The following is a 20,538-nucleotide window of genomic DNA, read 5'->3' as shown; positions in this document are numbered from 1 at the left end:
ACACAGTCACTAGCTCGTCATCAAAGGTGAAATCTAGATCATCAAGGTCGCATAGCAGTTCTTCAAAATCGAAATCGAAATCATCCAAAACTTCTACCGGGAAAGGGAAAGCGCCTGTTCAAGAAGACATTCCCGAGGACGACGAGCAAGATTATGATGATCGCCATACCCAACGAAAAGTATCTATCCCGCAAGAAGAGATGTGTAAGTTCCTGGCAAGGCCTACGATTCATATTGGGTGCACAATTTACTAATGTGTCCAGACTACGACGAGGCCACTCAACAGTACCTCGCGTATCCGCAAACTGCACAAGGAGGTATGTGGTAAACTCAGCTTCTAATTACAATCAGCGCTTACATGAATGAAACAGTGTCTACTCCGACTCCAGCACAACCATACACAGAGACTTCGGGAGAATATGAGGATCCAGTACTTCAGGATGCTCTTGCTCAAAGCAAACAATATACTCGTGATCGATACGGAAGTGGCGAGTCGTCGTCTGCAACATACACCGCATATAGTATGTCACCACAATGCCAAAAGATTGTTCGGAGTGCTAACAACAAACTTCGTAGCACAAGATGACGAAGACCAACCCACGCCCGCGGTGTCTGCGGGAAACCAAGAGCACATTATAGGCACTAGTGGTGAATCGGAAACTCTGGATCCACGTACGTATACCCCTAGGATACCCTCCAATTTCTCAAACTAAGATGATCTCAGGATATACCGTTGCACCTTCACATATGTTTCAACCTGGAGAGGTAAGCCGATACCGTTGTGGAAAGTTATAACTATGCTAACTTGCCCCAGGTTTTTAAGGTGCTATGGCCAGAACCAGCAGGAGGAGGTAGCATCGTAGAGGAGACGGTCTATCGTGACCAGTACGGCGGCCGGATATTCGTTCACTTTCGCCGATTTATCGTTGTTGCAAACGATCTTGGGCATTGCACTTGCATGTAAGTGTCATGATAGGCGACGGTTGATGTTTGCTAACGTATCAGTCCAATCTCTACCTACGGTAAGAAGGGTTGCAAAAAGAGTGGTGTCAAGGCCGAGCAACATGGCATTGTCGCTGAAAGTAGCAATCGAAACCCCGTCCCTTTGAGCAACGAGCCTAGGCTTGGGTTTCCTCCAGTTCGTGTGCATATTTCCGAGCCAGGCGAACGCATCTCAAAAGAATCACGAGTTAACTACTCAAAACTCACGACAGTGGAGCATAACGTCAAAGTGCTCTTTATTGGTCGTGTAGTGGGCTCAGATTGGGATGTCGTTACAGAGGCTGTCAACACCAGCTGGGCGAACAAGATGCACACGCACAAGAAGAAGCATCGCAGGTAATGAACGACCTTGCGAGTGCTCTCAAATTCACGTTTTATGGTGCCTGCTCCCAGCAGGTCCCTACATTGGGTGTCTTGAACAACACTCACATATATACGTTCCTCAGGAGCTGCCAGCCAGTCTGACATGCTCTTGCGAAACTCGTCTCAAAAGCTTTGTTATAGCGAGACAGCTGCGGCTTTGGTCTACAGCTGAGTTTCCAGACGTACTGCCTGAATCATGGAGGTGATGTTTCGGTTACGACACTGAAGTCATCGGCTCGGTGGCGTTACGGAACAGATCTGCACATTCTAGGCAAGGCAGCCGTTGTTTTTTATAGTATTGGACCTGTATCTGCATATGTCTCTTATCGTTTATCTTCTATTCTGATCTTGGAGGATACTCTTGGATGATGTATTTTTGGATGTGTTTTTTTTTTCTTTCTTTTCTTTTCTCGGTATGGCACAGGATAAGGTGGAACAGCACACAACACAAGTCTTGATGTGTGGAATTCCAGATAATAATCTTTGAGCATGGTTATTCAACTCTTCATCTGCCCTTTTCTTCTGCTTCCCTCTATCGCATTCATGGAATGGTTTCTTCTGGTTAACGCTTTGTTATGATTGAGGACATGCATGGTTTACCGTGTAGCGCAAAATTGGTCTTTATGACGCTGGTTTGCACATTTGTTTATTGATACCTACTTTGACGATCTCATTAAATACACGACTCGAGTACAAGTAGAATAAATAATCTTCACCCCAACGTTGATGTTTGTAACCGAAATGGACCCACACAACGGATATCGTGCCTCGGCATCTTCTTCCCCGCAACCGGAGCTTAATAAATGAACCCCGGACCTACCCCAGGCCAGTCAATACTCCGAGGCTCAGAGCTTGCCACGAACATCAAAGGGGAAATCGTTGCGTATCGACTCTCATCCTATAAAGCTTACTGTCCTCCTTTGTTTTTTGTAAAAAGATTCGCTCTGAAACCTAGTCCAAATTGTTGTAGTATAGAACAAACGCCTCCTTTTTACAACTTCATTCCTTGTCTATCCTTGTTTGACTTTATTTATTTATTTCGACACCATCATCTACACAAATAGACATCATGGCTGAGGCTCAATTGAACGATTTCCCTTCGCTCTTCTCCCTCAAGGGCAAAGTTGCTGTTGTCACTGGTGGTTCTCGCGGTCTAGGTCTTCACGCGGCTTCAGCGTAAGTTACTTATTTCAGCACCCATTTTCTCGAACGCGACTGACATCATATCCAGATTTCTACAAGCAGGCGCATCAAAAGTCTTTATCTCATCCCGCAAGGCCTCCGCCTGTGAGGAAGCTTGCAAGGCTCTCAATGCGCTCCCCAACCTTCAACCCGGCGCTGTCGCCATCTCAGTCCCTGCCGACTCTGCCAAGTTCGAGGGCGTAGAGAGTCTGCTCGCGCAGGTCAAGAAGCACACTGATCGCGTGGATATCCTCTTTGCCAACGCTGGCGCGACATGGGGCGAGTCTTTCGATACGCACCCCGACTCTGCCTTTGCCAAGGTCATGGATCTTAACGTCAAGGCTGTGTTCAACACGATCCGCCTCTTCACACCACTTCTCGAGAAGAGCGCTACGATCCAGGACCCCAGCCGCGTCCTCATCACAGCTAGTGTTGCTGGTCTCGCTGTCGGCACCATTGGAAAGCAGGGCACTTACGGTTACTCTGCCAGCAAGGCTGCTGTGCTGCATCTCGGACGCAACCTGGCTATGGAGTTGGGACCCCGACACATCACCGTCAACTCAATCTGCCCTGGCTTCTTCCCCAGCAAGATGTCCAACGGACTTTTGGAGATGTCGGGTGGTGCCGACCAGTTCGCCGCCGCCAACCCTATGCGCAGACTTGGTCAGCCTGAGGATATTGCTGGTGTCGTTGTTTACCTGGCTAGTCGGGCTGGAGCTCACGTCAACGGTGAGACAGTCGCTATTGATGGTGGTGCCCTGTGGCAACGTGGGGAGCTCATGATTGCGGAGAAGGCCAAGCTATAAGTGTGTCACGGTGAGCAGTTTATGATAAAGCCAACCATTAATTTACACGTTTCAAATCGCAATACAATCTCATGATTTAATTTATTTTTGACTATCTTTTTTGTTATTCTTCAGGCGCCGACCGTATTTAGTGGCTTCCGAGCGAGCCAAGTGCTTGCTCGGTACGTAGACTGTAAGAGACTTTCAGGGTCATGAATATACGGCGCATGGACACCAGTCTCATGCCACTCAACGACAAAGCCCATCTTCTCCAGAAGTGCAACAACTTCATCATCCGCCAGCTCAAAGCTTCCTGGGTCCGCAATGCCTGACGAGTTCTTGGGGTCATGTTCCGCCTCGCCGTCCTGTCCATGGTTTCCGGGAGCATTATTCTCAAAATGCCACAGCAATGGTCCGACATTAATGAGAACACCTCCAGGTCGTAGGCAATGCCGTATAACTTCGAGATAACGGATCAGGTTGGGCGCTGTATCGAGGAAGAAAACACTTGCCACGGCGTCGTACTGTGCTTCATGTTCTTCGTCGGCATAGAGACAGAGAAAGTCAGCAGCGCACATAGACATCTCTCCGGTGTTGGGTGTTTCGGCAAGCATAGTAGCTGGATGGATGTCCGGGACGGAATATCCACGTAGATGGTTGGATCGAGTTAGGTGGTTGGAGAAGCTGTGGACCCAAGGATAGATGGTGTGCTGCCCAGCTGCTGGACAGCAGTTAAGGATGTATGACGAGGCGAGAAGCTGGTGGTATGAAATCTCGTTCCCTTCGGCATTGTATCCATTCGCAACCAGTTCGAATACCAGTCTTCCTAGACCTGCACCCGGCACCAAGACATTCAGGGGAGATCTGTCTGGGTATTTCTCCTTCTCAGCCGCTAGAGCTTTCATGATGGGGTTGTAGCAAGCCTCCCTTTCTGCAGCTCCCGCCGCAGTCCAATCCCGATAAAATTGCCGAATAGTACTCCTGGCCTTGTCAACATCAGAGTTCTTGGCTACTCCAGCCCATTCTTGGGGCATAGTAGGCTCGTTGCCTTCAGGGTCGGCAGTCATCATGCGAAACGACTGGAGGCCAGTGCGAGCAATAGTGCGAGCCAGCTCGGCATTCTCATCAATAGCATTGTCAGTTTTCTCGAGCGTGTCGAGAAAGTTGAATGGGGGTGCAGCCAAGAGTTGCCATTGTGCTTGAGGCAAGGCGTAGAAGGCTTGACGGCGCAGGTGAGTTACGTTGAAATGTGAGACTTTGGCGTATTGGCTACAAAAATCTCAGTATAAAAACACAACCTATCCAAGCCGAGGGCGGGCATCGTGAGGCGACCACTTGATCTTCTGGTCTGCTCTTGGAAGAACTGAGCATGATCATCCAAACTCAGGGTGGACTTGGGCATAGTGCCTTGTGTAAACTCACAAGAATGAATCTAATGCGCTGAATATAACGCGAACTTCCTCAGGATCTTCAGCATTGTCCTCTACGCCTGCCCAGGCGCTATCATCAGGGACAATTTCGATGTGGTGGCCATCTTCTGACTCGGCCATTTTAGTTGGCTAGGAATTAGAGGTTGATATATGTTAAGTGCAAGTGAGGGTCATGGCGGGGTAGTAGATAGGAATGTTGATAAAAAGAGAAAGAGTGCCCACCAGAAGGTGAAATGACGTTTTTCAGTGAGTTGACAAAAGTGTCAGTATGCTAAATTAGTTGAATAACTTGATTGATGAAGCCAAATTTTAAAGAAAATCCATCAAAATAAACTTATACCGTTCACTTCTTACAACACCAATGACAAGATTTTGCGGACCTTGAGCTTGCGTGGGGTAGAGGAGATCATGTGATTGCACAAGTCGTAGTACTCCTCCGACTTCACCATAACAACATCGACAGTAGAGGGAATGTACTTTTCATCAAATATTGAAACAATTTTGTTCCTTTTTCTCTATATCGGTAATAGAGGCTTCTGCTGTTGAAAATGTGAATACTGACAGCTGACACAGTTACGTCAGATGCTGAGACAAAATAAATCACATCCCACTCAGCTTCAATCAACTACACGCCGCTCTGACAGCACAACTTCTTGACAGACTCGAAAGTTCACAACAAACGACGTAATTTCTCAGTACCAAAGAAACTAAAAATCTCTACCCACGTACTGCTTCACCATGGCTGCGGACTCAATCGAGCTCTCTGTACCCCTCCCTCGCTCTCTTGACACCCGCATCTACATCCGCCTATCCACCAAAGCAAAGTCCATTGTGATTTTCCTCACTACCGCAACACAAGATGAGCTTTCTACACCTGTACCCCTAGGCTCGTTTGTCTATGCTCTACCCAACGTAAGTGCGACCTTTTTCCCCACTCAGGTGGCAAGGCATTACTGACCCAGATTGTAGAGACTTGACCAGGCGCAGCCGTTATCTACGACTCTCTATTCATCAGAAATATCAGTAGAGTTTACAACACGGTTGGCGAAGCTACTGGCTCGCAAGTCGCAGCTACCGGTCTATATCACCAACTCGATGAGCTTTGCTAATGCTGGAATGGGCGGCACAGTAGAAGAGGAGATGGAGGCTTTCAAGACCATTGTTCAGGTTATCTCAGAAAAGCTACAGCTTTCGAGTGCCAAGACAGCCGATGCCATCGTTACACCCTTGGTGGGAATGAAGATCGGGAGTTCTTGATGGCGTCTATGAAAGGGATTCTCACCGCAGGCACAGGACCGCACAGGAACATGGTGCACCGCTTCGTTCATGCCACATAGTAACAGAGCTGTCAAGGCAGTTTTTGGGAGAATTACAACATGGACCACGCACAATCCCGGATGGATCCGCAGTGGCACACACAAGCAAATGGCTTGAGACAAATGTTTGTCGCCTGGCGGAGATGTGCGTGTGATACCAAGACATTCCACTGCCCCTTTGGTTTAGAGGGGCTTGGGATGAGTGCTCGTCTGTTAGTGGACATTGACAGATATTCAAGAAACAGAGTATGCTCTTTGTTACACGACATCACTTGTGTCATGATGATAACGTTATGCGTCCAATGTGTACTGCCCTTGTCTATCCAATACGCGGTTCTGTTTTGCTCATCGATCCTCAGGGCGTCCAGTTGCAGACCGCTCCACGAAAATGGTGACTGGCTGGGCGATGATATCGCACATGTGATATACGATAATAAAAGCTGGTGCAACGTCAAGATACGCGGCACTTACAACAAGACTGATCTTGGAGTGACGCTTTGGTGTTACTGGGCATCTGGATCAAGAGTCTCTGCTTTTTGGATTGTCGATTCACACCGTGCCGAGTTGTCTCTATGAAGAGATGATGATGATGATGATGATTAACGTTCATGTTCTCTATTGTCGCTGAATTGCTTCTACAGAGTACAGAGTACAGAGTACCTACCGCTGGGGATGGCCCCAAGAACCGCTAAGTGCAGTGTCTCAGGCATGGTCACGGCCCGTTGCAGGCGTTAATTTAGATGATTCAGGAGCAAAGGCTGGAATTCATTGGACGATAAATGTAAATAAGCGGCTATTTCGTCTTGTTGGGTTTTCGCCGTTGATTATCAGCCAAAGACATTAATCCTTTGGCGAGGACAGGCGAGATCAGTTTAAACAGTGATTCTTATCAGTTAAATGCCGGCTGTAATCTAATCTAATCTGGCCTGGCTGGCTTCGGTGATCCCCGCCAAGAAAAAACCCGTCTTCAATGTTTCCATCATTCAAATTTCTATTTGGCGGGTTATCGTTATCGCGCAGCGCCACTGAATATTTTTTTCTTCTCTTTTCTTTGGACCCTTGATTTTGACACCGGCTGCTGTGTGTGTTTCGGAGGCGTCAGAATGTGTCGACACTGTGTGAGACGATAAACTTCTGTCTCATCTCGCAAGGACTAAACCCAAAGTAGAGTTTTTCACAAGCGGTTGTCCATCTTTGAGCCTCCGCTTCGTCTCTCTTCCCCCCTCACAGGGCTCCTCTTTCTCTCTGCTCCGTACCTACAGTACGGATACACCAAAAGTCTTCCATGGATTCCATTGTGGACTACTGAGCTTCTTCAACTCTAACTTGAGAGAGATCATCCCTAGGTAGGAACAACTTGTCTTTTTCCCTTTCTTTTTTCCCTCTCATATATTGGTGCACAGTCTTTCTATCTACCCCTCTCTGATAATCACCCCCACATGATCTAAAGTGTCAACTTTTCAAGAAACAAAAGAAGCAACAAGTAACAAGTTAGTGAATGAGGTTAACTTGACTTGACTTGACTGGGACTTGAGCTTTCCCAAGTGTGGCCCCACGGTGTTGCACATCCCTGTAGCAGAGGGGCACATTCGCTTCGCCCACTATTTACCATTGCCTGCCATCCATCCATTACCCATATCCCATTCGATCCAATACCACCGACCGCTCTCGTCTCTCTCCCCTCCTCCAGAGCAGAGCCCTACTACTGTCATTGTCTGTTCTTTTCCCCAAGGCCTCGTCTTGGCTTAGTTAGCTTTGCGCATTGCTGATCGTCAACGAGTAGTATTTGCAAAGCTTGGCTCATGTGAAGATTGTTCACACAAAACTATCCATCCCGCCTCAGCGCCCCTCTTCTCCCCATACCCGCCTTTCGCGACACTCTTCCACCTTGTTCAACACCACCGCAGCCATGTCCTCCTGGGAGCCCTCTCCCGACTCGCTGCAGCAGCTTGCTGCTTGCCTCAAGGATTCCCTCAGCGGTTTCAACAAGACTGCCCAGAAGCAGGCTGACTTGGTAAGTCATTACCTTTGGCTGCTCCATCGCAACCCATCCCATGCGCCAGCCCCAAAACTAATCATGTTCTTTCCAGATGCTTCAACAAGCAAAGAACTCCCCTGACATCAACAACTATCTTGCATTCCTCTTCTCGAGCTCCACGCCTCCCAATGGCCTCCAATTTTCAGAGCAGGACTTCCACCTCGTGCGCTCCGCCGCCGGTATCATGCTCAAGAACAACGTTCGAACCGAATGGAAGAGCATCCCCGAAGACAGCCTCCAGCTCATCAAGCTCGCAATCCCCATGTGTCTGCAAGACAAGAACTCCCAGATTCGCAACTTTGCTGGAAACATTGCGACCGAGATCGTTCGACGCGGTGGTCTGCTAACTTGGCCCGAGTTGCTACCTCAACTTCTTGATTTGGTTGGCAACACTTCGGGACAAACTTCGGACGAGGCACAGGAAGGTGCCATGTCTGCTTTGGCCAAGATTTGCGAGGACAACTACCGTCAGTTGACCAAGGAGGTCAACGGCCAACGTCCCCTCAACTTTGTTCTCCCCCATTTCATCGCTGCCACTAAGAGTCAGTTGCCCAAAGTCAGAGCCGGCGCTCTCACTGCTATTAATGTTTTTACACCCCGGGAATCTCAGGCGATGCTCAACTCCATCGATGACCTCCTTCAACACCTGTTTATTCTGGCTAGCGACAACAATGTCGACGTCCGACGACAAGTTTGCCGTGCCTTTGTCAACCTGGTTGAGACTCGACCCGACAAGCTTCAGCCACACATCAGTGGTCTCGTCGATTACATCATAACCCAGCAAAAGGGCGACGATGAGGAGCTGGCATGCGAGGCTGCCGAGTTCTGGTTGGCTGTGGGAGAGCACGATAACCTGTGGAGGGCACTGGAGCCATACATCCACAAGATCATTCCTGTCCTTCTCGAATGCATGGTATACAGCGGCGAGGATATTGCTCTCCTTGGAGGTGCTTCGGATGATGAGGAAGAGGAGGATCGTGAAGAGGATATTCGCCCTGCGTTTGCCAAGAAGGCGCTCGCACGAAAGGCCAACGGCGAGGTTGGCGACTCCGCCGATCCGTCAAACAACGGTAGCGGTTTCGAGAAGCTTGGCGGCATGAACGAAGACCCTGAGGAGGGAGAGGTCGACGACTACGACGATGGCGATGATGCCAACCCTGACGAACGATGGACCATCCGCAAGTGCTCCGCCGCCGCCCTCGACGTCTTTGCCCGCGATTTCCAAGCGCCAGTTTTCGAGGCCATCTTTCCCTACCTTTCACAGCACCTAAAGCACAACGAGTGGCCTCAACGAGAAGCCGCTGTGCTTGCCCTCGGCGCTGTTGCTGATGGATGCATGGACGTTGTTGTCCCACATCTGCCTGAGCTTGTGCCCTACCTGATCTCCCTCCTCGAGGACTCGGAACCTGTCGTGCGACAGATCACCTGCTGGACCCTCGGTCGGTACTCTTCATGGGCTGCCAACTTGGAGGACAAGGATAAGGATCAATTCTTTCTTCCTCTGATGGATGGTATCCTCCGCCATATGCTGGACAAGAACAAGAAGGTTCAAGAAGCTGCCGCTTCAGCTTTCGCTAACTTAGAGGACAAGTCAGGTAAGATTCTTGAACCTTACTGTGGTCCTATCGTTCAGCAGTTCGTCCACTGTTTTGCCAAGTACAAGGACCGAAATATGTACATCCTTTACGACTGTATACAGACTTTGGCAGAGCATATTGGACCTGTTCTGGCCTCGCCTGATCTGTCAGGCAAGCTTATGCCTGCCTTGATCGACCGATACAACCGCGTATCGGATCAGTCGCGGGAGCTGTTCCCTCTTCTAGAGTGCCTCTCTTATGTGGCGATGGCACTCGGTGATGCGTTCGCTCCCTACGCTGAGGCTATTTTCCTGCGATGTGTCAACATCATCCATATGAACCTCGAGCAGACGTTGGCTGCCGCCAACAACCCGGTACTCGACCAACCTGATAAGGATTTCCTCGTTACAAGTCTGGATCTACTTAGTGCAATTATCCAGGCCCTCAACGACGACAAGTCCGCCGCTTTGGTCAAGAGCTCTCAGCAATCCTTCTTTGAGCTTCTGAGCTTGTGTATGGGGGACCCTACTGATGAGGTCCGACAGTCGGCTTATGCATTGTTGGGAGATTGCGCTAGGTATATCTATCCTCTTTTGCAGCAATACCTCCCCACAATTCTTCCCATCTTGCTCAAGCAGCTTGACATGGATAGCGTTCTTGATGAAGATGTGGACAGCGGATTTGGTGTTGTTAACAACGCTTGCTGGTCGGTTGGTGAGATCTCCATGCAACACAAGGAAAATATGGGGCCTTGGGTTCAAGACCTTCTCCGGCGATTCGTTGAGATTATGACAAACCCCCGTGTTCCAAAGGCTCTTAATGAGAATGCTGCGACGGCCTTGGGTCGACTTGGTCTGGATAACTCGGAACAACTTGGACCTCACCTGTCCACCTTCGCTGAGGAGTGGATCAGCATCATGAATGAGGTCGAGGCAACAGAAGAGAAAGCTACAGCTTTTAAGGGATTCTCTATGATTGTCGGACGAAACCCTCAGGCCATGGAGAAGGAGTTGCTCAACTACTTCACCGCCATCGCCAGATATCGTGATATGGGCCTGAAGAGCCCAGCCAGGCAAGAGTTGCACGACGTCTTCCAGAAGGTAAGCTACCCGCGACTACTCGTGTATTGCACAAGCTAACGATTTCAGGTCATCGACATTTACAAGCAAATGATCCCCGACTTTTCCAGCTTTATCGGCCAGTTGCAGCAGCGTGACCGACAAGCTTTGGAGACACAATACTCTCTGTCATAGGGAATAACATTGGGTTTTGCTGTCTCAGGGTGAAAACCTGGACGACAGAATTGGAAGGGGTGGGTAGTCATTATTACATAGTTATAGATAGCATTGTTTTCTGATCGCAGTAGATAGCATGGTGCGGGTTGCATGGCGAAGTTCTAAGGGAGGCCGGTTACAAAAAGTCATGGGACCATTTTGATTGATGTTGATACGAAGGTATGAAATGATGAGGGCTGCAATATTGATGGGTTGACAAGATATACCTGCGCGTGGAATAGGACTTGACTGGGAAATGGGCCTTGAACTAGCGCTGAGAGAAAGGCAACCTGATATGCCAAATGTTAGATAGAAATCTCGGGGTACTTGAAATGAGTGAATAAGCATTGATGGGGTTCGAATTAGATAGAAATATTGGTTTACGCGGTGAAAAGGACAATGAAGCCTACACAATTGCAAGTTTTGGCTGGCTATGATATCGTGATGGTGTTTGTATTTGGTTTTGCTTTCCTGTCAGCGTTTGCTGCTTACCATGGTCCCTTGGCCTATACTAAAAACAAACAAGAACAATAGGAAGCCTATTGAACAAAGTCTTTATTCTCATTATCCATTTCATCGCCCTCATAACCATTCGGTGACACTCACGATGAGGTTGATCAAAAGTATAGGGTAGTCATCGGCCAAACCCTAGTGCCAAACCAACCTGTCATGCCGTTACCCGGTAGCTGATCTGTGCCTTCAACAAAGGTCTGAGCCAACAAACTTGATTGTTTCGAGTATGAAACAAAAGGAAATTCCCGATGAAGCTATGTCCATGAGATAATCAAATATCTTCAGTTCCCCAATCTTCAATTCCCCATACCGCTGTTTTGGAACTAACAAACCACTAACATAACACAGGTGCCCCCGGCCTTTATGACTAAAACATGAATGACTCGCGAATCAGGTATATCAGTCTCTACGAGAAGAATACCTTTTGAGAATTAGTAGAGTGGTATGGTCACCTCAGCCCTGCGCTTGAGCCCAGGGCCTGTTGGGTCTATGCAGTGATACATACCATCCACTCGATACTCTCAATACCACACACCGCATAATTTTGCAAGAGATGAGATAGCCTGCTGGTATTTTGGTCCCCTTGTTAAGTTCGCACTAGCACTTTTGTCCACGATTCGCACCTTTGCAACCATCTTGATCGTCGGCAAGGAATCTATTAGGCCATCGTGCGAACTGCCGTGTAGAATAAGGGGGGGAAAGGACGGCACTTTTCGCCCTCGTCCCCTGTTCGCGATCTTCCCCTTTAGACTTGCAGATTTCTCGAGGGTTAACAAAGTAAAAAAATCTCTTCAAGTGTCGAGGCAAACTCAACGTGGTTGGACAGAAAAGTTGTTCCGGAGCTTAAGAGACGGGAAAACAAGACAAAAATCCCGCTAGCTAGACGACGAGGACCAAGAACTTTGTTGAACGAATCCAATGATATGCCTATTGTGGAAAAACCCTGCCGGCAAATCGATAGTAGCATAAACAGTTTGCCAAGATGGACGATCCTTAGGGTGAACTTTGACGGTGGTGCTTCGTCGGTAGCCACAACGCCATGTTCCACATTGGACGGAACTCGAGCTCTGAAGGCGGAACTGCCCAAGAGTCCGTTTGTCTGTCTCTTGGCTACAACTTTTCGGAAGTAGCAGGTCCATGGAAGTTAGACTGAGTTTGGACGGCCGACGCCACAGCATGAACTCCGAAGCAATTACGTAGCTGGCATAAAGTCATGCTCCTCGAGAATGCTTCTAGAAGCCTGAAGTTTCCTTGATTCTTGCCAGTTTGCATGAAACAATAGCCACGGAAATTAGACAAAGAGAGGGTTCTTGTCTCTCTCAATCTATCGGCTTTGTCGGTGAACTTTGTCACGGACGGACAGGACAGGACAGACGCATCGGCCATATGAGGATCGCTGTTTTTGTCAAAGTGGTGGAACCAAGCAAGCGAGGGTGTTGTCCGATGACCACTATCCGCACACGCGCTGGCTATCAACTGATAAGGCTGGGCATTGATGATCGTTGTGCGCATTTCCCCTTGCGCATGGGTACGTGCTGGGAGATAGATCATCATGTTTAGGTTGGTAGGCACGTTGCTTTTCAGCTACGGCACGACGCAGGGAGAGAGAAAAGGGATCATCGGACGACTAGGGCCAGGATGGAATGATTCTGGGTGCAGTTCTTTTTGACGAGTAGCAATCGTGATACTGTAGATACTAGGTATGCCATGCCGTACGCAGAATGCTAAATTTATCTTTGTGGCTTTTGTCTCTGTCTTAATCTGGCAGGCTTCCAGCAGCTCAGCTGAGACGCAGAGGCCCGTCAGAAACTATATCTGGAAGTCAATACTATTAACTACATCTGATAGCTACAAGGAATGGAGGCAGCTGTCTCGTGGCATCCATGGGCGACTAGAGGAAGCGTGTCGGCCCCCTGCATGCTTTGCCGTGTAATGTAAACTTGGTTATTATGAGGCTCTTGGCTCTTGGTCACAGACAGCAACGTCATGACTAAGTGTACTAGTGTTCTGGTAGTCTGATTGGCAACTAGAGCACGCTTGTTTGAAGTACACAGGCGCTCAGATCATTAATAGGTAATAAGACTTGGACCAGTAGAGAGAACAATAACTAACAACTTAGTGATATGTTGTTGTCAGCATCAACATCAACATCGGGCGATATATCGTTGGTTTCAGTCACTGACACCAGTGACACTGGCAATGGCCGCTATGCCGTTTAAGCTTTAGCACTAAAAAGCAAAGGGTCGTAGGCGGGGAGTGAGGCCTTAACCATGCCATCGACCCCTGTCAGAGTACGCCATAAATAGCACCTAGACACTCGCGCTACTGCACTCTCCCCTGTCTGTACATGCGGATACCGTGTATTAGCCTAGCCTGCCACCATGGCACCTCGAATTCGGCAACCTTGCCCGACCGTCTGTGAGCCATGGCCTAGTCTAGAACAAACCAATTCATTTTTGTCCATGGTTGATCAACCGGTGGCTGGGTGGTTAGACAGAGACAGAAGCTAGAGCGGCTCATGCGTGGCACGGTTGATTGAGAACAATAAATTGATAGAGCCAAAACCATCACCAAGACGACATGCCATGGTCATGGTCAAGCGAGCCTCCTGTCAATTTTTAGTTAGGCGCAAAAGTTTACCTTTAAGGGTTTAGACCGGGCTGTGGACCACACTCATGGTATGTTAAAAGTCCGCAGCGGAGAATGAATAAGTGAGTGACATTGTCATTACAGAGAGCGTTACATAGTAACGATTTCGTCAAGATTCGTCTGGCATGTCGTTACGTATTATTACTCGGCCCTTAATGGCGATCAAACTTAGCCCTGTGCAACCAGGGCTAATCTGTGCTGGGGCCAGAGACTGAGACTGACGAGGACTCAACTCATTCTCACTCATCGCTAATTTCCATACCATATTTGAACCAGGCTTCTCCCTCCCTCCCGTCGCATGCCAAGTGGCCTCGGGTCGGTACAGTAGCGTGATCCTAACCTTGACCCCCGAGTCATCACTCAGATCTCGAGATGATACGTTACGGCAAGACGTGTCAGCAGCCAGAAAGACCCCTATTATTGTCAGTTATGTCATGACTGAGCGACCCTGCATCCGGAGACTGCCATTATCGGTGGCATTCAGCACATTCTCATTTCGAGAAGCCCTATCAGATAGATTGCCGTGATTCCATGCCGTGCCTCTGCCTGCGCCCCTAATATAGAACGCACTGGTAATGAATGCTACGATGTTCACCAAGGGATCAGCATCTTTGACTTTGATCACATGAGCTGAGTCGATTGGCGCGCAAGTACGGATAGGCCACCCCAAAATATGCCTTCCATATCCCGACAATCACATATCCTTTGCCGTAAATCAGACCACCCACAGTACTAGTATGTATGCAGTCTTCAAGATGGTCTGAACCCTTGTCTCACGCCTTACCTAGCTACATTTTCTCATGAGGAGTTGATCGGTTAAGCTGATAAGTAAGTTTTGCAGGGTCTCGTGACTCTAAAACCCCAGTAGCCTCAGTAATGTGTGAAGAATGTTCCTCCAACTGCGAATGACACAACACACCTCTGAGCCATGACCAGGTTCTTTGTATGATTCTTGTATTAGCGGGAAAATACCATCTTGGCAACCCCATTTTCCTCTCGGACTTTGACCTACCTGGGCAGAAGCTAGCACAACTATCACTCCCTCAGTCAAAACCACAAGCGGGCAAGACCTTTCCCACAGGGGTTGTCTTTCTGTGAGAGACTTTTGCAATACACATCCTGACAGCAGAACTGCGGAACCTGGTGGGAACTTCTAGCTTGACCCAATGCATATCCACAAGGCGAATTACAGTGTGCGGCTCCGACAGGGTTGTAGTCTAACTCTTCTTCTTTTTCTTTCTTGTCAGTTGTTCTCCACAAGGATCTGGTGTCAACAGGAACTTTTCGAGTCCATCTTGAGTAAAAATAGCATAATAATATTCTCATGTATTATAGCATCATGAGTGATTCTCGTACATATCACCCTCGTCAGTATCGAGTAACGTAGTAGAGGGCTGGAGAACAACCAGACTTTTTTTTCTTTTTCTGCTTATTACTACATGGACGAAGCAAAGGGACCAGGCGTGGATACCAAAAAGATCGTCGGTCTGCATGCATCTCGATCTTCTGTGCCTCCCAGCTATACGGGACATGCATATCTAGCTCCAAGCCAAGACGCTAGTTCCGACGGACATAAATCATGGGGCACAGACTGACCGGACTTTACGCTGTATAAACCCAGCCCTGAATTGAGTCTTTTTGTCTGCCTCTGGTCAAAGAGGGCTGTGCACGACAAGGTTCAGCTTTTCAGGAACGTTGAACTCTCAACTTTACTGAGCACACCGCTTTCGCCTATCCCTATGAGGACTGCTCATGATAGGCTGTAGCCTCGAGGGAGGTACTTGTTAGCTTGGCAAAATGCAATGGATATCATGTCAGTGCTTATCTATCACTCAAAAGTCTTAGACGGACCTGCGATTGATTATATCAGTGATGAGGTCATACTACGCGCTAGGCGTTGAGCCTTTTTCAGTTCATACCGTAGAAAGCCAGTGACAATTCTCAAGCCTGCTAGGTGGCGGGTAGTTGCCAACAGTTGCAGATCGTATTTGCACCTATGAACAACCACATTCTCCTTGAGCCTCAACCCCAGCTCTGTTTAATAACTTTGCAATCAAACGGTTGCTTAGCACGCAAGGTGCCCTCAAGCACTGGCAAGACAGGCGGGACCTGGGATGGGACAATAATCGATCCCACGTTGTCATCTGCCGGCAATGGCGACGGCAGGCAGTGGTGAGGTTGGGAAGTGCGGAGCATCATACCGGCAGTCGACGGGTTTGTCGAGAGGAACCCAATGGGGTTTTCGAAATGCCCTGTTCTTTTTGGGTAGAGTTGGGTTCTTCAGGGGAAATCCCATTTTGGAACACGAGGCTCGCAATTTGGTCCAAACAGAAGCTTCAGCAACGTTTAGTCATAATTTGGATCTGATCAAGGGTCAGAGGGCGCTAGTCATCCTGCTAGATTGGTCTGTGGAGATGGTCCTCTATATCTTTAGTGCTACCACCTGGAAAAGAAATGTATTTGACGCTCAGCGAGAACGGTGCCACAAACGGTTTGGCATCTTGATATTCCGCACAGACATGTAATAACTGTGAGAAAAGTCCATGACTGCAACAGACGGTCGCCACAGTCGAGCTTGGTTCCGTCGGATTCGTCTGAAGATGACACCTTGGACGGAGAAGACTGAGTAAGGAACTCATCAGAAGGACTAGGTACATGGCAGGAGAGAGGGGAAACTGTGGATGAGTTATGGATAAACAGCCATCAAATCGCTCAGTTGATGATCTCATCGAGCTATGCTAGCCTTAAAATCCGGGGATGAAGACAGAAGAGACATGATAATTTCTCTCAATCCGCAATCGAGGCTACCGTTTCCTTGGGTGAATGGCCAATTGAAAATCGGCCTTGAGGCAGTTTCGGCCGAGATGAGGAATAGTGGACTGACTTGTTTATCATCGGCCGAAGTCAGTAAAGGCTTTGTTTCAGCTGTGGAACCATTGGCCGGGGATCAGGACCCGAAACAGAAGGGAGCTGACTATGCTGGAAACAGTGTGCCTTGGTGGCAAGATCTATCTTGCTTGGGGCCTATCTTCAGCCTCGTCCAACATTGTTCAGCCGGGCAACTAATATCGACGTTCCGGACGGGGCCTCGGTTCGGTAAACTTAGGTGGGGGAAGCTGTCTGCCATAGCATGCATGATGTTAGCTTCGCTGAACCTGGTGGCCCATACCTAAGCTCTAACTCCAGTACACAACCGCAATGAGTAACAAAGGACCAAGGACCGGAGCAAATGCTGCTTAGGGTAAGTATATTGTCCTTGTTGGTTGAGCTTGAATCTGGTGCACGGTATGTGTGACATCGGGATGGACATTGTTGAACGAAGCCATTCGCGGTGTGGAGAGTACATGATAGGAACCTGGCGATCATCACGCTGCTGTTTATATTCCCAAGTCTGTGCCTCTTTCGTGTAGACGACCATCATTTACATCGACCCCGTCCATTTTCCTCCCTCGTTGGGTGGGGATAATTTGTGATTTGGATGTTGCGACCTGATGTACTCATGAAGTATTTGGAGGGGGTGAGCTGAGTTGCTGGGAGGGGTAATAGATGTGCAGCTGCATGCAATTGATGATGATCATGATGCGACAACGCTATCGTTAGAGAGGAGAAAAGAAAGGTGGTGGTGGGTGTCTCTGCACAGAGCAGCTGCCTTAGGTACCAAGTTTGTGGCCGTCGTTTTAATTGGATAAACACAAAGTGGAAGGCGCATTTGGTTGGCAACTACCGCAAGACGTTCCTGCCTTGAGGCAATTGAATTTGAGCATCCACAGAAGAAGCTCGTGGCTGTTTTTGGGCAAGGGGTCACCACATGCACTTTTTTCCCCTCTACGCCATTGATCAAGGGGCCTCAAAGCTAAAATGGTAATCGGTCAGACCCCAAAGTATGTCCGACTTGGTTTAGCAGAAAGTGCAGAAAGTACAGAGCCCCTTAGTAACAAGGCTAGTAGTAGCCAGCCATAGTCAATCCAGCTCCTCTTTGTTGAGACAATGTTTTTGGTCCAACGCTTGTATGTACAAATATTTCCGCCGTGCCATTCCGCAATGCAACTCTCCAGGTATAGCTGCTACTAATGCTGTGCTGTGCTATGAATGTGCTGCCGTCCGCAAAGTGGAGCACAAGGTACTTTGACCATGTCTGGAAATAGATTACTTCCCTTCCTTCTAGAAGCCCTACGGCCAATGGCGGCCTATAAACTATAAACCGATCGAACCTCAGGGGACGCCTTCCCTGACCTTGACAATACAGCAGCCACAACTATTCCCATGTCTCAATTCCTGTCGAGGCGCCTGAGAAAGCCTTTCAGCTGCAGCCACTCACTGATTTATGTTACATTCAACTGCAAGCCAGCATGGTTATTGATTGCCTTTCCGCAGATAGCCACATGCAAATCATGCATAATGAGTTGTTTGGCCAGATCCAAGCCGAAGTCTAAGCCAATAAAAGTGCTCCAAACGCTGTAGTCTATGATGATTTCAAGATTGGCTTGCTGCCAGTTCGACAATCAATCACTAGCCTGTCATCATGCAAACTTGCCATTGACAACACTGCGCCCGTATGACCGACCGGCTGCACTGTACAAGGGGACCATCTTTTCCAACGGCTGACTGATGTTATTCTCAACTCATAGTACCTGGTCGTCCTGCCAAGACCAAGGGCTGATATGTCACTAGACCGATTACAAGTTGCAAGGTATCGTTGGACAAGGGTGGGCTTGGCTACCACCTATCAAGGTTTGCTCCGGAGAAGAGCGCCATCCCTGTCTGTCGTACACGGCAACTCGACACATTCGCTTCCATATTTCAACAACAGCCGAACAGTTACTCTCGAAACGACTGGATACTCCGATTCCATTGCCGTGTAGCGTCTAGATAGGAGATAGAGATAGTAAAAGTAAGCACATAATAATTAACTAGCCCCAGTTTTCGTGCCTCGGTAGTTTCAAGTATGCGCACTTGAGTGAATATCACAATTATACTATTGCACATGGGAGGTTGTCATTGAGGATTTAGCCTTTTGTCTTTTTGGTAAGGTGTGGTGATCTGATGGTCTAGACCTTTCTCTGACTTCATAAGTAATGACCATTAAGGAAACCACTGGCTTTACAGGGTATCATTGCAGCTTCCCATTCGTGCATTTACCTGCAGTCCAACCTTTGTAAGAGATCAATGGAACCATACTATGACTCTGATTCGTTCGCAAGGTCGACTTGGAAAGAACCGCAAACTTGACCAACTTTTGGAAGTTAAAGTCATCATACGATGGTTCTCAACTTCTCAATTATCTTCCGTGTCTGCCTACCCTGTCCTTGTCCAACGGTCAAAGGCCGGCATTAGAGAGTCTACAGTAGTGTGAAATCCCCGAACTTCAACTACTGACCCGACGTTGTGAATGTTATGGCATTAGATTTTACTAACGAACAAAACTAGGTACTCTAGGTAGAGGCCACCAAGAAAACTTCAAGTTTGAGCAGGTCAAGCAGAGAAGCTCATAGTTTACAAGAAAAGTGTAACGCGCAGTGCAACCGGACGTTACGGGATACCGAATCCCCGTACTTGGCATGATAAATGGAATGTGAGTTGAGGGGACTGGCACGATAGCCCTAAATAACTTCAATTTGCGGTCAAGGAGCATTCATTCCTCAGTACCACATAACCATGGTTTCACTTTACGTGGTAAGCTAAGCCTTTGATCGCTATTCTTGCGGCGTAAAATAAATCATTACGGGCTGCAATACGTTTCCCGACAGCCTGTGAAAGGCCCAAGTATTTGGTTCAGGGTTACACTTAGACGACCCGACCTTAGTAGGGAGCCCGAATACGTCGACACCCTGCAAACGCAAACAGGATCTACAGGCCAGCAGCATACCCGAGGTAATCCCGTCCAGGAACGTTTTGGTTCGGGAGGATCATGTCTATCAATAAACATATCCATGTAATCCTGAGCCTCATGAAACACATGATGAGAGGGTGCTGTAGAAGGGCATGATGGTGCTAAGCGATGACTGACGGATGACTCGGTAGGGCGAATGAAAGTAAGTAAGGGAAAGGAACGGCATGGAACAAGGCTGACTGCGCCCGTTTACGATTGCTACTACTACTGCTACCGTTCCAACTCGAGATACAACCATGACATCGAGACCCTGAGAAAGGTAAGCGACGTCATGGTGTTGAGAACGTGAGGGGAGGGGAAGAGAGAGGCGCAGGGACGAAACGAAAGTCTAGTGGAGGTACCCGTAGCTCTATCTTGACTGCGAGATGGGACAGGACAAGGTCAGACAGGGGAACACGGACCAAAGCATTGGAAACAAACAAACAAAAATACCTAGACTGAAGCGAAGCGAAGAAAGTTACCGACCAGACCGACAAGGTAAGCACCGACTGTGCTCTGCCATTACAGCCTGAAGGTCGT

The 20,538-nt window shown here is 48.4% G+C and overlaps 5 protein-coding genes across 5 annotated transcripts; 4 read left to right on the top strand and 1 right to left on the bottom strand.

Annotated features, from left to right (window-relative positions):
* Window positions 1-153: 153 nt before the first annotated feature.
* Window positions 154-639, top strand: FGSG_12022 (uncharacterized protein; the record flags this gene model as incomplete). Its single annotated transcript, XM_011319402.1, has 4 exons — window positions 154-204; window positions 264-317; window positions 372-521; window positions 577-639. 4 exons carry the CDS (start codon window positions 154-156, stop codon window positions 637-639), a joined length of 318 nt encoding a protein of 105 aa, XP_011317704.1.
* Window positions 640-2,204: 1,565 nt separating this feature from the next.
* On the top strand, window positions 2,205-3,478 carry FGSG_01857 (uncharacterized protein). The gene is made up of 2 exons (XM_011319401.1): window positions 2,205-2,541; window positions 2,597-3,478. The coding sequence occupies exons 1-2, from the start codon at window positions 2,435-2,437 to the stop codon at window positions 3,351-3,353; spliced, it is 864 nt and encodes a 287-aa protein (XP_011317703.1). The 5' UTR covers window positions 2,205-2,434; the 3' UTR covers window positions 3,354-3,478.
* FGSG_01856 (uncharacterized protein) lies at window positions 3,464-4,882 on the bottom strand (the record flags this gene model as incomplete). The annotated part of the gene is made up of 2 exons (XM_011319400.1): window positions 3,464-4,601; window positions 4,755-4,882. The coding sequence occupies 2 exons, from the start codon at window positions 4,880-4,882 to the stop codon at window positions 3,464-3,466; spliced, it is 1,266 nt and encodes a 421-aa protein (XP_011317702.1).
* Window positions 4,883-5,250: 368 nt separating this feature from the next.
* Window positions 5,251-6,314, top strand: FGSG_01855 (uncharacterized protein). Its single transcript, XM_011319399.1, has 3 exons — window positions 5,251-5,285; window positions 5,345-5,674; window positions 5,732-6,314. The coding sequence occupies exons 2-3, from the start codon at window positions 5,501-5,503 to the stop codon at window positions 6,017-6,019; spliced, it is 462 nt and encodes a 153-aa protein (XP_011317701.1). The 5' UTR covers window positions 5,251-5,285; window positions 5,345-5,500; the 3' UTR covers window positions 6,020-6,314.
* Window positions 6,315-7,987: 1,673 nt separating this feature from the next.
* On the top strand, window positions 7,988-10,946 carry FGSG_01854 (uncharacterized protein; the record flags this gene model as incomplete). The annotated part of the gene is made up of 3 exons (XM_011319398.1): window positions 7,988-8,092; window positions 8,169-10,793; window positions 10,842-10,946. 3 exons carry the CDS (start codon window positions 7,988-7,990, stop codon window positions 10,944-10,946), a joined length of 2,835 nt encoding a protein of 944 aa, XP_011317700.1.
* Between the last annotated feature and the right edge of the window lie 9,592 nt (window positions 10,947-20,538).

Source organism: Fusarium graminearum, chromosome 1 (assembly GCF_000240135.3).
Source record: "Fusarium graminearum PH-1 chromosome 1, whole genome shotgun sequence".
In the NCBI taxonomy this organism is placed as follows: domain Eukaryota; kingdom Fungi; phylum Ascomycota; class Sordariomycetes; order Hypocreales; family Nectriaceae; genus Fusarium; species Fusarium graminearum.
Note: the sequence above shows the minus strand (reverse complement) of the source record. Positions and strands in the feature narration are given on the sequence as shown.